At 47.7% G+C, this 15,395-nt stretch overlaps 2 protein-coding genes across 5 annotated transcripts in view; one reads left to right on the top strand and one right to left on the bottom strand.

The window, feature by feature from the left end:
* The window catches only part of LOC119962841 (bone morphogenetic protein 2-like), a 252,281-nt gene that overhangs the window by 234,243 nt on the left and 2,643 nt on the right, over positions 1-15,395 (bottom strand). The window lies entirely within an intron of this gene.
* Positions 1-15,395, top strand: part of kif2a (kinesin family member 2A) — a 188,059-nt gene that overhangs the window by 36,766 nt on the left and 135,898 nt on the right. For all 4 annotated transcript variants that reach the window (XM_038790994.1, XM_038790996.1, XM_038790995.1 and 1 more), the window contains exon 2: positions 11,542-11,636. In XM_038790994.1, the coding sequence (XP_038646922.1) occupies positions 11,542-11,636 (95 nt within the window). The remainder of the gene's footprint in view (positions 1-11,541; positions 11,637-15,395) is intronic.

Below are 15,395 nucleotides of genomic sequence, written 5' to 3' on the forward strand. Positions count from 1 at the left end.
AGCGGAAATAACGCCGCTTCCCGCCAATTCTCGGACCCTGCGTGGGGTCGGAGAATCCCGCCCCAGGTTTCTTTGGTGATTTAGAGTGGAGAAAATGTCCATGTTTTGTATTGTGAATTGTTTGGAAAGTACAATGTTTTTATCAAATATGTTCAGGAACTTTTGTTTGTGCCAGTTTTGCCATTGATGGGTTTGGACACTAAAATAAATAATTAAATTGAGTGCTGTTATTTGATTTACTTTTTGTCTGATTTTCCTCTGGTTTCAGCTCCCCACATTATCTGACTAAGATTTGGTACATTCACATCCCAGCGAATGTGGTGTGTCGGTTGTGTTTAATCTGGGGATTCTGGGTCACAGACAAAAATTGAGGCTTTTTGTTTGGATTCAGTATGGATATGTTCACAGGTTTAAGGACTAGCACCTACACAAAATATCAGTGAAAAAGCTTGTAAAGTAAATTGAAAATGCTGTGCTGCCATTTGTCTGCCAGCAGAGATCTCTGTAAAATGTAGTCGACTTATAGTGACTAAACCTTGCTACTTAGTATTTGGCTTTTTAGATTACCCGGAAACTGCTGAAACCTCATTTTTCCCTCTTTATTTGGTGCCACAAAGGGAGAACCCACTCCGCCGGGTAACTGTCCAGCCCAGGGGCCTTCCCTGACTTCATTCCTTTTATGCGAGGCATCACTTCTCTCAACTCTAAGGGCTCTTCCAGTGCCTGCCTCCTCACCTCATCCAGCCATGGGAATCCCAGCCCATATTAAAACCGCCCATGTTCCCTTCCTCACCACCTGGATCGGCCCTATACAACTTCTCAAAATACATGCTGAACACCTCATTTATCTCTAGAGCAGGGGTGGGCAAACTTTTCCGTGCAAGGGCCACATTCAGAAATTCAGAATTCACAAAGGGCCGCATAGTATATTAAGTAAAATAATTACTTCACCCCGTTATGATTCTGGGCGCCTCATATAGAACAGTACAGCACAGAACAGGCCCTTCGGCCCTCGACGTTGTGCCGAGCAATGATCACCCAGTCAAGTCAACGTATCCACCCTATACCAGTAAGTAACCCAACAGCCCCCCCCCCTCCCCCATTTTTTTTAAAAATGACTTGGTGGGCCGCAGAAATACCTTTGGCAGGCCGCATGCGGCCCGCGGGCCGTAGTTTGCCCACCCCTGCTCCAGAGACTGCCTGCTTCCGCAGCTGATTGGCTAGCCTGCGGCTCGTCTTCTCTCCATATTCATACTGCGCCCCCCTTGCCCTCTGTAGCTGCCCAACAGTATTCCCTGTCATCAGCCTGTCAAACTGCCCCTACAACTTCTTTCTCGTGCCAGTCCCTCCTTAATGGGGGCCTTCAACTATTTCCTGTCCACCTCGAATATCTTATCCAATAAGCATCCATAGTCCTCCCTCCTTCTCCTAGCTCTGTGTACTTTGAACGAGGTAATCTCCTTCCTTTCTCCCCCACCCCCACCCCAAACCACTGCCTTCTATGACTCCCAAAATGTGGCTCCACATAGACCTCAATCACTGGCCGCATCTTCTCACAGAACCCTTGTCTGCTAAAGGCCCCAAGTCTAACCTCTTTCCTGGTCTCTGCTCCTGCTTCTAACTAAGTCTAACCGCTAGCCAATGTGCTGCATGGTCAGAAATCACAAATTCCGCATACTCCATCCCCACCAGCACCTCTTGGCTCACCACAAAAAAATCAATTGTAGAGTATATCTTGTACACGTGCGAGAAGGAGTACTCCCTCTCCCCCTGGTTCCTGAACCTTCACGGATCTACCATTCCCATCCTATCCATAAACCCTCCCAACTCCTTCGCCATCCTCAACCTTTCCATTGACTTGGGGCTTGGCCTATTCACCCTCGGCTCCAGTACGCAATTAAAATCACCCCCCATAATCAACTGATGCATGTCCAGGTCTGGAATCGCTCTCAGCAACCCCTTCACAAACCCCATGTCGTCCTTATTCGGTGCATAAACATTCACTAACTCCGCTGGCGTCCCCTCCAGCACTGCACTCACTATTATGTATCTTGCCCCCGGATTCAGCACGTCCTTAGCCTGGTACAATCCCCACAACTCAGCAGGATGGCCAACCCCCCCCACGACTTTGAATCAAATCCCAAGTGAATTACCTGACCCAACTATCCCTTTCTCAACCTAACCTGATCCTTCAGCCAGAGGTGCGTTTTTTGCAGAAGGACTACCCCCGCCTGTAAGCTCCTCCAGTGCGCAAAGACCCGAGACCTTCACCGGCCCATTCAGCCCCCATACGTTCCATGTTACGAACCTCCGCATTCGCCCACCTTAAGATCCTAAACTCAGATCTTGTTTTCTAGCAGGAAACCCACTTGCGTGTCAAGGACCAGACCAGGTTACGTAAGCAGGTTTTTCACTCCAGTTTTAATGGCAGGGCTGAGGGAACAGCAATTTTAATTAATAAGAGAGTTCAGTTCTCCTCCTCTCAGATTATAGCCAACCCCAATGGTTATATATTATTGTGTGTGACTCCCTCGTGAACACTCATGGTTAACGTTTAGGCCCCTAACTGGGATGACATGAACTCAAAATCTCTTCCCAACTTTGACTTGCATCTGAAAATTTGGATTGTTCCACACCTAAATCTCTTGTCCTATCTGTGATGGCCAGGGCTTTGTCCTCTTTTGTGACACAGATGGTGAGGGCGGATCCCTGGCACTTTTTGCACCCGAACGGTTAGGATTTTTCTTTTTTTTTCACCTGTTCATCATGCATATTCCTGCAATGACTTTAAAAAATTTTGATAGGGCTCTCCTACCTTCAATGGTTGCAGCTGAGTACTTGGTGGTTGTTATTGACAACCACGGGCCACATTTTGTCGATCCACTGTTGGAGTCCGGCCCTGCCCAACGCCCACCCTGAAGACTAGACACCACTCTGCTGGCAGACAATAAATTTTGTGTTTGTCAACCTACATAGAAGATTAACTAAACAAGTTGGACTCCATCTCTCCCTCCACATTTTGGGAGGCTCTTAAGGCTGTCATGGGGGGGGGGGGATATATTTCTTACGGGGCATATATGCTGAAGATGACCAAGGTGGAGCAGAAAAGACTGGTGGACTACCATTACTCACTTAATCCTACTCCGGAGTTATTGACAAAACAGGAAAGAAATTACAGACCCAGTTCAAGCTTGTGTCCACTGGCAAGGTTGTGCATCAGGTACAGTGCTCCAGGGATCCGTTTTATGAGCATGGGGAGAAGGCGGTCGTCTTCTGGCTCATCAACTCAAATGGCAAGCAACCTCGCAAGAGATTCCTAGGATATATGCAATAAAGGTGGCAATTTTGTATCTGCAGGTCAACACAGCTTTATTACTGCGATATGTGTAAGTCACAGCCCTTGGCAGATAAATCAATCATGGCTGACCTTTTGGATGGTTTGCACACCCCAACTTTTGAGGTGGGCAAGAGCTGTGAGTTGGATTCCTCGTTAAGCCCAGATGAGATTTTAAAATGTATTGGGCTGATGCAACCTGATGAGGACTCGGGCATGATGGCTTCCCGGTCCAGTTTTACAAATAATTCTCTGAACAGCTCATGCCCTTAATATTCAACATGTTCAATGACTCACTGTCTTGGGGAGCATTCCCTCCGACCTTCACTGAAGCCTCTATTATCTTGCTCCTTATGGGGAACAGGGACCCTACCAAGTGCAGTTCATACCACTCATCTCATTTATAAACACTGACAACACTGGGCTAGTGTGTGGTCGATTCTAGCCCAATTTGACAACACAAGTGAATTAACCAATAAGTCTTTGGCCCTTGGCTACCCAATAATTACAGCCACCAGATTTGTAAATATTTATAATAAAATAAATTTGGAGTACCCAATTATACATTTTTTTTCCTGACTCCCTCCATGGATAGCATGATGAAGACACACATTTGACTCCTCCTCTACAAATTGAATTTAGGTGAATGTCTTCCAGTGAAACCCCCCCCCGCCTGAAGAAGAGCTCAGTTTTGCTCATTACCTGTCCAATCTGAGTTTCCGTTATTTAGGGGTCCAAGTGACCCACAATTGGGCCTCACTTCATAAACTACTCGAGCCTGATTAATAGTGTCAGTGCAGATCTACAGAGGTGGAACAACTTCCCTCTGTCTCTGGCGTGTAGGATCCAAACGATCAAAATGAATTTACTTTCCAGGTTTTTCTTTGAATGTATCCCCATGTTTTTTGCCCAAATCCTTTTTTATTAAGGTTACCAAATTGATTTCTGCTTTTATTTGTATGGTTAAGAGTCCCAGAATCTACAACATTCTGCGCCAAGGAGACAGGTGGACAGCAGGCTTGGCTCTCCCAAATTTTTTGTTTTATTACTGGGCTGCTAACAACCAAAATGTTTTGCTATGGATTAGTGACCCCGATTCCAATTGGGACAGAATGGATGCTCGCTCGTGCACTACCTCTACTCTTCATGCCATGATTACTGCACCACTGCCCTTCTCTCCTGCTAGATTTTCTTCAAATCCGGTGGTAGTCTCCTTGCTTCGGATTTGGAAACCGTTTCAGCAGCACTTTAAACTCTTTTCCTGTCTTATTCAGCCCCTATTTGTAACAATCACCTCTTCTTTTCTTCTTGTTTGGACTCTTCATTTAAATCTTGGAAGGCAAAGGGCCTTGAGGATTTTGGAGACCTGTTTGTAGAGGAAAGATTTGCCCGTTTTAGGGAGCTGGCTGACAAACTTCAGTTGCCAGATTCTAGCCTCTTTCGTTATGTTCGGATTTGTGACCTTCCTTCCTTTCCTTTGGCCCCGCCCTTCTCGCTGAAGAAGGTTTTATCCTTAGCTCAGCCATGTCTATGGCTATATTCTCTCGTTGGATCCTGCCCCATTCATGGGATGCGTGAGGGTGAGATGGGAGAGGAAGCTGAGTCCTGTGCTTACTAATGAGGCTTGGAGGGTGACCCTTTACAGGGTCAACTCCATGTCCTCTTCAGTTCAAGGTGTTACACAAGACACAGTTGGCCAAGGCAAGGATGAGTGGGGGTTTTCCAAAACGTGGAGGACAGGTGTGAGCATTGTTCGCTTGCCTCAGCTAACTACACACACGTTTTGGTCTTGCCCCAAACTTGTCAGCTTCTGGATTTCCTTTTGCAACACTATATCGGAAATTCCTCAGGTGGTTGTAGAGCCATGTCCATTGGTAGCCATATTTGGGGTCTCAGACTCATCAGCGTTTCTCTCTGGGGACGGGCGAACATTGTCACCTTTGCCTCACTGGTAGCCCGGAAGCGAATATTGCTTAGCTGGAGGTCTCAAATCACACCCAGTGCTTCTGCCTGGCTGGGTGATTTAATGAAATTCCTGCACTTAGAAAAAATTAAATATACCATCAGGGAGTTGGTGGATAGTTCTACCTGAGATGGTAACCTTTTATTTTCTTTTTTTAAACGATCTAGATACCATCAGCTATTAGGGGGTTTAGCTATAATGTTTAAGTTTAGTTTGTTTTTTCATTAGGGATTTATTTGTACTTTTTTTTAACTTTGTGCCCTTGCATCTTCGTTGATTTATTGCTTATTATATTGTTATTATGTAAAACTTCAATAAATATACTTTAAAAAAACACCTTGTTCTTGGTCTTGTGCTTTGAATTGAGCCTTGAGAGTTGAGCGAAATGCTTAATTTTGCTGCATAAATCCTTTATTTTGCATTGTTTTAAATAGTTGAATGCTTTCTATCTGTCTATTGGTTTACTGTGCTTAATATTTGCAGAATTTGTGAGAATTCTTCAGGTATGGAGGTTAGATTTTAGTGGGTCAGCTTATATACTGTTGCAAGATCTTCAAAATAGTGATTAATTTGGAACTGTAGAGAAGATGTTGGACAGTAATGAATTTTGGTAACTAGATGCTGCATTCCTACATAGGGACCCTATACTTTGTCTCCAAATCCTCCCAAGATCGCAAATCAAGATCGATAATCAAAGCCTATACTTCCGCCAGTCCTCGTTCCTCCCAACCCCGAAACTTTGTGACCATCCTCCCCAGGCTCGAACCCATGGTTCCCTAGGATCAGCGTCATCTTTGACCCTGCCCCCAACTTAAAGTGCTGCCGAAACGGCCTCCAAATTTTTAAGTGGCTACCACCGGGCTACCGGCATACCTCCCTGGGGTAAATGGGAGCGGCGCCAGTGCACGCAATGCCAACCCCTTACAGAAACCAGCCTCCAACTTCACCCATAAGAGTCTCCGTCTCCCTACTCCAAACCCAGACCTTCTCTGTGTTCGCCGCCCAATAATAAGGGTCAAACCTCTCGACTGTCGCCCTCTCTGGAGCATCGCCCTCCAAATCCTTGTCACTTTACCTGCCCATATAAACGATGAACTCAACCTCTCCACCACAATATAAAAAATAACTTTGATAGATAGAACACTCACTTTTCCCCAAATCTAGCTTGTACCCTGAATAAATCCTGAACCTTTGAAGCAGCCCCATTATATCATCCGGAGTGCAAATATACAGGAGCAAATCATCCGCATTTAGGGACACCCTATGTTCACACACCCTCCTCCTGGTTATCCCCTTCCATTTTTCCGAGTACCTCAGCATTATTACCAAGGGCTCAATTGCCAGTGCATACAGAGGGAGAGAGGGGGGGGGGGGGGGACATAGGGTCTCGTTCCCCTATGCAAAGGAAAGTACCCGGAGTTCATGTCATTTGTACGCACACTCGCCCTCGGGTCCTTGTACAATGACCTCACTCATGCCACATATGTAGGCCCATCCGAAACCTTTCCAATACCGCAAACAAATAGCTCCACTCCACGTGGTCAAACGCCTCCAATGTCACCATCTCCACCTCCTTCCTTTCCATCGGAGCGAGCACTACATTCAACAGGCTCCCCATATTAGACGACAACTGTCTTCCTTTCACAAACCCCATCTGCTCCTCCCCAATCACCTTTGGGAGGTACCTCTCCAACTAACCGGCAACATCTGAAGTAGTCGAAGAACGGCTTCCATCTCTGGGCAAACGCCTCCACAGTCTCTCTCAAGGCGAACTTGATCTTTTCCAATCTGAGAATTCCCGCGAGGTCGTTCACCCAAACCCCCTGTTTCGGCACCCTCGAGTCCTTCCATTCCAACAAGATCTATCTCTGGGCTACCAGGGAGGCAAAAACCAAGACATCAGCTGCTCTCACCCCCTGGACTCCCAGGTCTCCTGACACACAATTTCTCTCTCCCTCTCCCTCCCTTTCCCCCCACGCGCAGACACCCATGGTGCAAACAGCAATAACAACAAAAAAGAACGAGGAAAAAAGGAAAATAACATCCAGAGAAGACAACAATATCGTGCAGTCACCCAGCACGACCCTCCAGTGTCCCATCAAATAACCTTGAGTAAGGGGAGAAAACAAAGGGGGTTCTTCTATGAGTGCCTCTCTCTCCTCCTCTTCTCCTTCCCCCCCCCCCCCCCCCCCCCCCCCCCCCCCAGCAGAGAGACTAGAAAATTACAACAATATCAGCCAATAAACAAGGGGGAAAACTTCAAACACACCGGCAAGGGTGCAGAGAGAACCAACTTCCCCAAACAACTCCTCCAAAGCTCAATGTCCTCCTTCTCCTGCTAGTCCATTGTCTCTAACAAACTATCACCTCCTCCTTGATTCCCGGCTGGGTCACTGTCTGTGCGGAGTCTGCACGTCCTCCCCATGTGTGCGTGGGTTTCCTCCGGGTGCTCCGGTTTCCTCCCACAGTCCAAAGATGTGCGGGTTAGGTGGATTGGCCATGCTAAATTGCCCGTAGTGTCCTAAAAAGTAAGGTTAAGGGGGGGGTTGTTGGGTTATGGGTATAGGGTGGATACGTGGGTTTGAGTAGGGTGATCATTGTTCGGCACAACATCGAGGGCCGAAGGGCCTGTTCTGTGCTGTACTGTTCTATGTTCTATGTTCCAGTGTAGTAAAGCAACACTAGCGACCATTGTGGGTCGCCCAGAGGAGGGCCGGGTACAACATCCCGAACATCCAGAGGGCAGACTTTACTCGGTTGATATCCGCTCTCCTCTTGGCCAGTTCTGCACCCAGGTCCTGATATACCCGAAACTCGTTGCCCTCCCAGGTACATCTCCTCGTCTGCCTAGCCACCTCAAATCCTTTCCTTACCCAGGAATCAGTGTAACCTCACTGCCATCGTTCTCGGCGGCTCGCTCGCCAGCGGCTTCCTCATCAGCACCCTATGCACCCGATCCACTTCCAGGCGCTCGAAGGCCCCCTCCCCCAGCAATGTCTCCAGGAAAAGTTTCTTGCTCCAACAGCTCCTTTCATCTAAAACCACTTCTGGTCCATGAATCCATCCACTGGTGGAGTATAGTCTTCCTCCACCACTCTTGCACCGTTTTCTGTTAAAACATCCGTCTGTTAATTGGGAAAAAGGATCAACAAAACACACAAAAGCTGGAGCTGCCAAATGTGCAACAACTCACACCATGGCCACCACCAGAAGTGTCATCCGTGTCCTTTTTTAGCAGCAAAGTGATGGATAAGTGTCCCATCGTCACCGGCAGTATCCCCTTCGCCACTGCGTCCTCAAACATCTCCATCAACAGCGGCGCCAACCTATCCAAGAACTTTTAAAACATCACTTGGAAACAATCCGACGCCTGCGTCTTCCCTGCCTGCGTCTTCCCTGTCTGCGTTTTCCCTATTGCTACCCGCACTTCCTCCACCCTCCTGGGCTCCTCCATCCCTGCCCTCTTCTCTTCCACTACATGGCACTTCCAACTGTCTCAGAAACCCCCTCATGTCTGACTCATCTTCCGGAGGCTCCGACTTACACACCTTCCTGTAAGACACCTCAGAAACCTTATTCACCTGCCCCGATGCAACCATCATCTCCCCTGTCCTATCCAGTCCATCACATGAACCCATCTCCCATCCATTGATTCTGTCTACACCTCCTGCTGCCTTGGGAAAGCAGGCAGCATAAAGACCCCTCCCACTCGGCTTCTCACTTTTCCAACTTCTTCCATTGGACAGGACAAACAAAAGTCTGAGAGCACGCACAAACCGATTCAAAACAGATTCTTCCCCTTGCTTCCACCCATCTCCAAAATTTCCTCTATCAACCATTTCCGCTCCTGTTGCCTCCCTATCCACCTGTGCCTTGAACGAAGAATCCTCACCCCTCGCGACTGCTTTCAACACTTCCCACACCACCAACGGTGACACCTCCCCTATCCTGTTAAACCCAATAGAATCTTCAATTACTGTGCCCATTTTAGTGCAAAGATTTGGGTCAACCAACAATTCCACATCTAGCCTCCAGACCGGCCTCTGTGCCGGCCCTTTCTCTAGGACCATGTCCACCCAATGCAGAACATGGTCCGAGATAACAATCGCTGAATACTGTGCCTCATTTCTGCCAACAGCGCTTTTCACATCGCAATAAAAAATCTATTCTTCAATACACGTTGTGTACCGGTGAGAAAAACAAGTACTCCCTTTCCCTCGGATGCAAGAACTTCCGGGGGCCGCCCCCCCCCCCCCAGCTCCTTCATAAACCCAGCCAACACGCACGCTGCCCCCCAAGGGGGGTCAAGAACAGAGGCTTAGACCTACCCAGCTTCGGGTTCAACACCGTATTCAAGTCCCCGACCCCATCCGCAGTATTAACTGGTGCGTATCCAAATTCGGTGTGGCTGCAAACATTCTCTTCATGAATTCTACAGATCATTATTATTACTGAATGCCCCTGGATGCGGGTTCCCATTTCTGGTCACCGCCGCAGCCATGTTTCCATAATCCCTATGATATCATACCCGTTTGTATCTATTTGTGCGATTAATTCATCCACTTTATTGCAAATGCTCCACACATTAAAGCATAAAGCCTTGAGGTTTGTCTTTGTAACATTCCTTGTCCCATTATTTTTCACTGTGGCCCTGTTTGTTTCAGGCCCTTGATTTCTCTGCCTATCACTTCTTATTCCCCTTCCTGTTTTTTGTTCTTATCCTTTCTCTCCCCCTGCCATTTTAGTTTCAACCCTCCCCAACCACCCTAGCAAATACTCTCCTCGGACGTCAGTCCTGGTCCTGCCCAAGTCTAACCCATCCAGGATGTACTGGTCTCACCTCCCCAGAACCAGTTCCAATGTCCCAAGAATCTGAAGCCCTACCCTAACACAATATTTTGAGCCATTTATTCATCCGATATGTCCTACTATGTTTGCTCTGATGAGCACGTGGAACGGGTAATAATCCTGAGACCAGTGCCTTTGAGGTCCTACTTTTCAACTTAGTTCATAATTCCCCATATTCTGTTTTTAGGGCCTTATCCCTTTTTATGCTGTTTGTAGGAGAGTTCAAAATGTCCAATTCACCTAACAGCACTCATTCGGGATTTGTGAGAGGAAACCAGAGCACCCAGAGGAAAACCCCCGCAGACATGGGGAGAACGTGCAGACTCAGCACAGACAGTGACCTGAGCGTGAATTGAACATGGGACCCTGGCACTGTGAAGCAACAGTGCTAACCACTGTGCTACTGTTCCGCCCAGGGGAATGGTCACAGGAGATTCCTGCACCACCTGCCTAATTCTCTTACTCTGCCTGGTGGTCACCCATTCTCTTCCTGCCTGCGATATGACCACCTCTTTATACTCTATACATGCTATCCACAATAATCTGTGCCTCGCGGATGCTCCACAGTGTCCCCAGCGGCCGCTCGAGCTCCAAAACCTGGCATTCCAGGAGCATCAGCTGGAGACACTCTCTGCACATATGCTGACCGTGGGCACTGGAAATGTTACCCGGCTTCCCACATACGGCACACTATGGCTTTAAGCTCGTCTGGCAAGATTTACCTCTTTACTTTAAACCTTTCTGAAGATGCCTAAAATCAAACAATCTAAAATTATACTAGGGCCCTTCTTCTCTGGTCCTCGTTAGTACAGAATATAGTCCTTACAAACTATAAGCCACAAAATAAAGTCCGCACAAAGTATAAGTGATAGAAGTAATAAATGCTTACCTGACTGTACTGTCCCAATCAGCTGCGCATGGACAACAGTCAACAAAATGTCTCATGAGCTGCATATGGTCCCCGGGCCACAGGTTACCCACCACTGATCTTGAAGGACAAGGTTAGTGGACAGATTGGACCACCAGCACCTGGAGGTTCACCTCCAAGCCACTCACCACCCTGACTTGGAAATATATGGACGTTCTTTGAATACCACTGGATCAAAATCCTGGAACTCACTTCCTAACAGCACTCTGGGTGTACCTATACCTCATTGGACTGCAGCAGTTCAAGAAGGCAGCTCACCACCACCTTCTTGAGGGCAATTAGGGGGATAAATTCTCTCATACCCAGCGATGCCACATACTGTGTATCAATTTTTAAAAATTTTCTACGAGAGCTAGTGTTTCAATAGCTAAAGTACTTTTTTAACCAACCTCTTTTATATTGTAAATTTGTATCTGGAGTTTCATACAGTAGTTAATAATATTTTGACTGCAACTTTCCATTTTCCAGGACGGATACATCAGGCTATGGTGACATCATTAAATGATGATAACGAAAGTGCTACCGTAGAATGGATTGAAAATGGAGATACAAAAGGAAAAGAGGTACATTTCCCCAATGTAAATTTAACCAGAGATTTCAATGTGCTGCAATAAACAATATTTGAAAGCTTATTGAAAATACATTTTAATAAAGTTACCTTATTTATTGAAATCATTTTGTCCCACTGCATTTTCATTCGGATGTCTCATATAAGCAGTGCTTCTGAGGTATCAATATTACAGGTACTCACAGCCTAGCTGTTAAATTGGTGATTGCCAGTCAATACTGGAGAATCTTCTTGACTGAATGCACTGCTGTATTCTGGATGTCAGTGACTCTTCAATTTCTATTATAAAGATATAGGAGGTGATTTTGATCTCACGTTGGCTGTCAATGAGAATGGTGGCAAGAGTACATAACCTCGTCAGGAAACTAGATTCTCGCCGAGATGATCTAGTTTCTGATTTTCCCTGGCCCTCATCAGTGGTGTAGTGAGGTTCTTGCCCACAAATGGTGGGAACCTAATTTTAAAACAATTTAATGGACTTGCATATTATCAAAGCGCCTACATGCTGCATGATCCCCCTCCCCCACCTCTTACTGAATATTCAAACATCCGGCAAGATGTTTGGGGAGGGGGTCTTGCCTGGGCATTGGCAGGATTGGGCCCAATTGCGGGGGGTTCCCGTTATGTGTATGAGTGGGAGCCATGAGACTTGGCATAGACAGGGCAGTGGCCGGTGAGTCGGGGTGGGGGCTTGCCGTGAAGTGAGGGGGAGGGAAGGGGGAGATGGAGTTTAAGGTCACTGCTAATTAGGGCACCCTTTAAAGATGTAACTTTAAAGTTTCATGCAAAATTACCACCTATCATTAATACTTGAATGTAGTATTTTTTAATTAACAGGATGTGTTATTGTGCTAAATGCTCTGTATTTATTTATACTCTGCTGTATTTTAGAATAATGTAAAATAGCTGCTTTGCCTTTTTGAACGAGAATAGCAATGTATAGATCACATTTAATGAGCATCTTAGAGTCAAATGTTACCGAAGTTGACCATTTGACCCATCACCTCCATGCCAGCTATCTGTAGAGCAATCTCGTCAGTCCCGTTCTTCCAAATGTTCCCCATTGTGGGGCAATCTAGAACAAGAGGTCACAGAGAAAGGTTGAGAGGCGGTAGATTTAAAACTGGGCTGAGGAGGCACCACTACTTACAGAGGGTGATGAATTTGTGGAGCTTGCTGCCACATAGTACAGTGGAGTCTGAATCATTAACAGTTTCAAGAGGGAGATAGATATATTTCTGATTAAGAAAAAGAAAACGGGTTAAAAGATATGGGGAACAGGTAGCTTGGTGACTTTGAGACCAGGAAGAGACTATATAATTGGTGCCTATATGCACCAGGACAGCTGGCTGTTCACCCTCCCCCATCCAGAATGTATTTCATCCTTGACCCTTGTACCAGGGAGGCAACATACCATCCTGGAGTCTCATTTGTATCCGCAGAAACGCCTGGCTATTCCCCTTCCCACTGAGTCCCCTATCACTATAGCCCTGCCACTCTTTTCCTGCCCTTCTGCGCAGCAGAGCCAGCCACGGTGCCATGAACCTGGCTGTTGCCACCTTCCCCTGGTGAGCCATCTCCCCCAACAGTTTCCAAAATGATATATCTGTTTTGTAGGGAGATGACCGCAGGGGACCCTGCACTGCCTTTTTACTCTTCCTCTGTCTGGTGGTCACCCATTTCCTATCTCCCTCAGTAATTTTTAACTGCATTGTGACCAGCTCACTGAACGTGCTATCCACGACTTCCTCAACGTTGTGGATGCTCCAAAGTGAATCCATCCGCAGCTCCAGAGCTGTCACATGGTCTAACAGGAGCAGCAATTGAACACACTGAATACCCCCCCCCCCCCCCCCACACCCCCTGACGATTTGTTCCCCGTGAAGAAGTCGATGAATGGTTACCACCTCCGGGCGAACCCCGATAGTGATCCTCGTAAGGCGAACTTGATTTTTTCCAAGCCGAGAAAGCTTTGAGTCCCTCCAGGCCAACAGTATTCGTCGCCGGGATATCAGGGAAGCAAAGGCCACAACGTCGGCCTCTATCCCCTCCTGGACTCCCGTGTCTTCCGACACCCCAAAAATCGCCACCTCTGGACTCATCGCCACCTTTGTTTTCAGTACCCGGGATATGACGTCCGCAAATCCCTGCCAGTATCCCCTGAGTTTTGGACACGCCCAGAACATGTGGACATGGTTCGCTGGTCCACCCCCACATATAGCACACTTGTCCTCCAGCCCAAAGAATTTGCTCATCTGGGCCACCGTCATGTGGGCCCGGTGAACTACCTTGAACTGAATCAGGCCGAGCCTGGCACATGTTGCGTTGCATTTACCCTCCTCAGAGCGTCTGCCCATACGCCTCCCTCAACTCCCCACCAAGCTCGTCTTCCCACTTGAGTTTCAGTTCCTCAGTCCCTGTGTCCTCCGCTCCCATAAGCTCCTTATAAATATCCAAGACTCTCCCCTCTCCTACCTCACCCCTGGAAACTACCCTGTCCTGGATCTCCCTTGGTGGAAGGCGTGGAAAGGACGGGACCTGTCTACGTACAAAATCCCGTGCCTGCAAGTACCGAAAGTCATTCCCCCCCTCGCCAGCCCGAACTTCTCCTCTAGCGCCATCGTGTTCGCAAAGCTCCCTTCCAGGAACAGGTTGCCCATCCTTCCCACCTCCGCCACGCTCGAAACCCACCATCCATCTTCCCCGGGACAAATCGGTGGTTGTCACATATTGGGGACCAGATCGAAGCTCCCACTTCCCCCGCATGCTTCCTCCATTGGCCCCAAATCCGCAAAGCTGCCACCACTATAGGGCTGGTGGAGTACCTGGCCGGCGGGAGCGGCAGGGGAGCCGTGACCAGGGCAGCCAAGCTGGTGCCCCTGCACGAAGTAGCCTCCACCTGCTCCCAAACCGACCCCGTACCCACCATCCATTTCCTTATCATGGCTATATTAGCCACCCAGTAGTGCAAAAAGAACAAAGAAAATTACAGCACAGGAACAGGCCCTTCGGCCCTCCCAGCCTGCACCGATCTAGATCCTTTATCTAAACCTGTCGTCTATTTTCCAAGGATCTACTTCCCTCTGTTACCTACCCGTTCATATATCTGTCTAGATGCATCTTAAATAAAGCTATCGTGCCCGCCTCTACCACCTCCGCTGGCAAAGCGTTCCAGGCACCCACCACCCTCTGCGTAAAAACCTTTCCACGCACATCTCCCTTAAATTTTCCCCCTCTCACCTTGAAATCGTGACCCCTTGTAATTGACACCCCCACTCTTGGAAAAAGCTTGTTGCTATCCACCCTGTCCATACCTCTCATAATTTTGTAGACCTCAATCAGGTCCCCCCTCAACCTCCGTCTTCATAGCTGGCACCCTCCATTCCAGGCAACATCCTGGTGAACCTCCTCTGCACCCTCTCTAAAGCATCCACATCCTTCTGGTAATGTGGCGACCAGAACTGTACGCAGTATTCCAAATGTGGCCTAACCAAAGTCCTATACAACTGTAACATGACCTGCCGACTCTTGTACTCAATACCCCGTCCGATGAAGGCAAGCATGCTGTATGCCTTTTTGACCACTCTATCGACCTGCGTTGCCACCTTCAGGGTACAATGGACCTGAACCCCCAGATCTCTCTGTACATCAATTTTCCCCAGGACTCTTCCATTGACCATATAGTCGGCTCTTGAATTCGATCTTCCAAAATGCATCACCTCGCATTTGCCTGGATTGAACTCCATCTGCCATT

This window comes from Scyliorhinus canicula, chromosome 3 (assembly GCF_902713615.1).
Source record: "Scyliorhinus canicula chromosome 3, sScyCan1.1, whole genome shotgun sequence".
Lineage (NCBI taxonomy): Eukaryota > Metazoa > Chordata > Chondrichthyes > Carcharhiniformes > Scyliorhinidae > Scyliorhinus > Scyliorhinus canicula.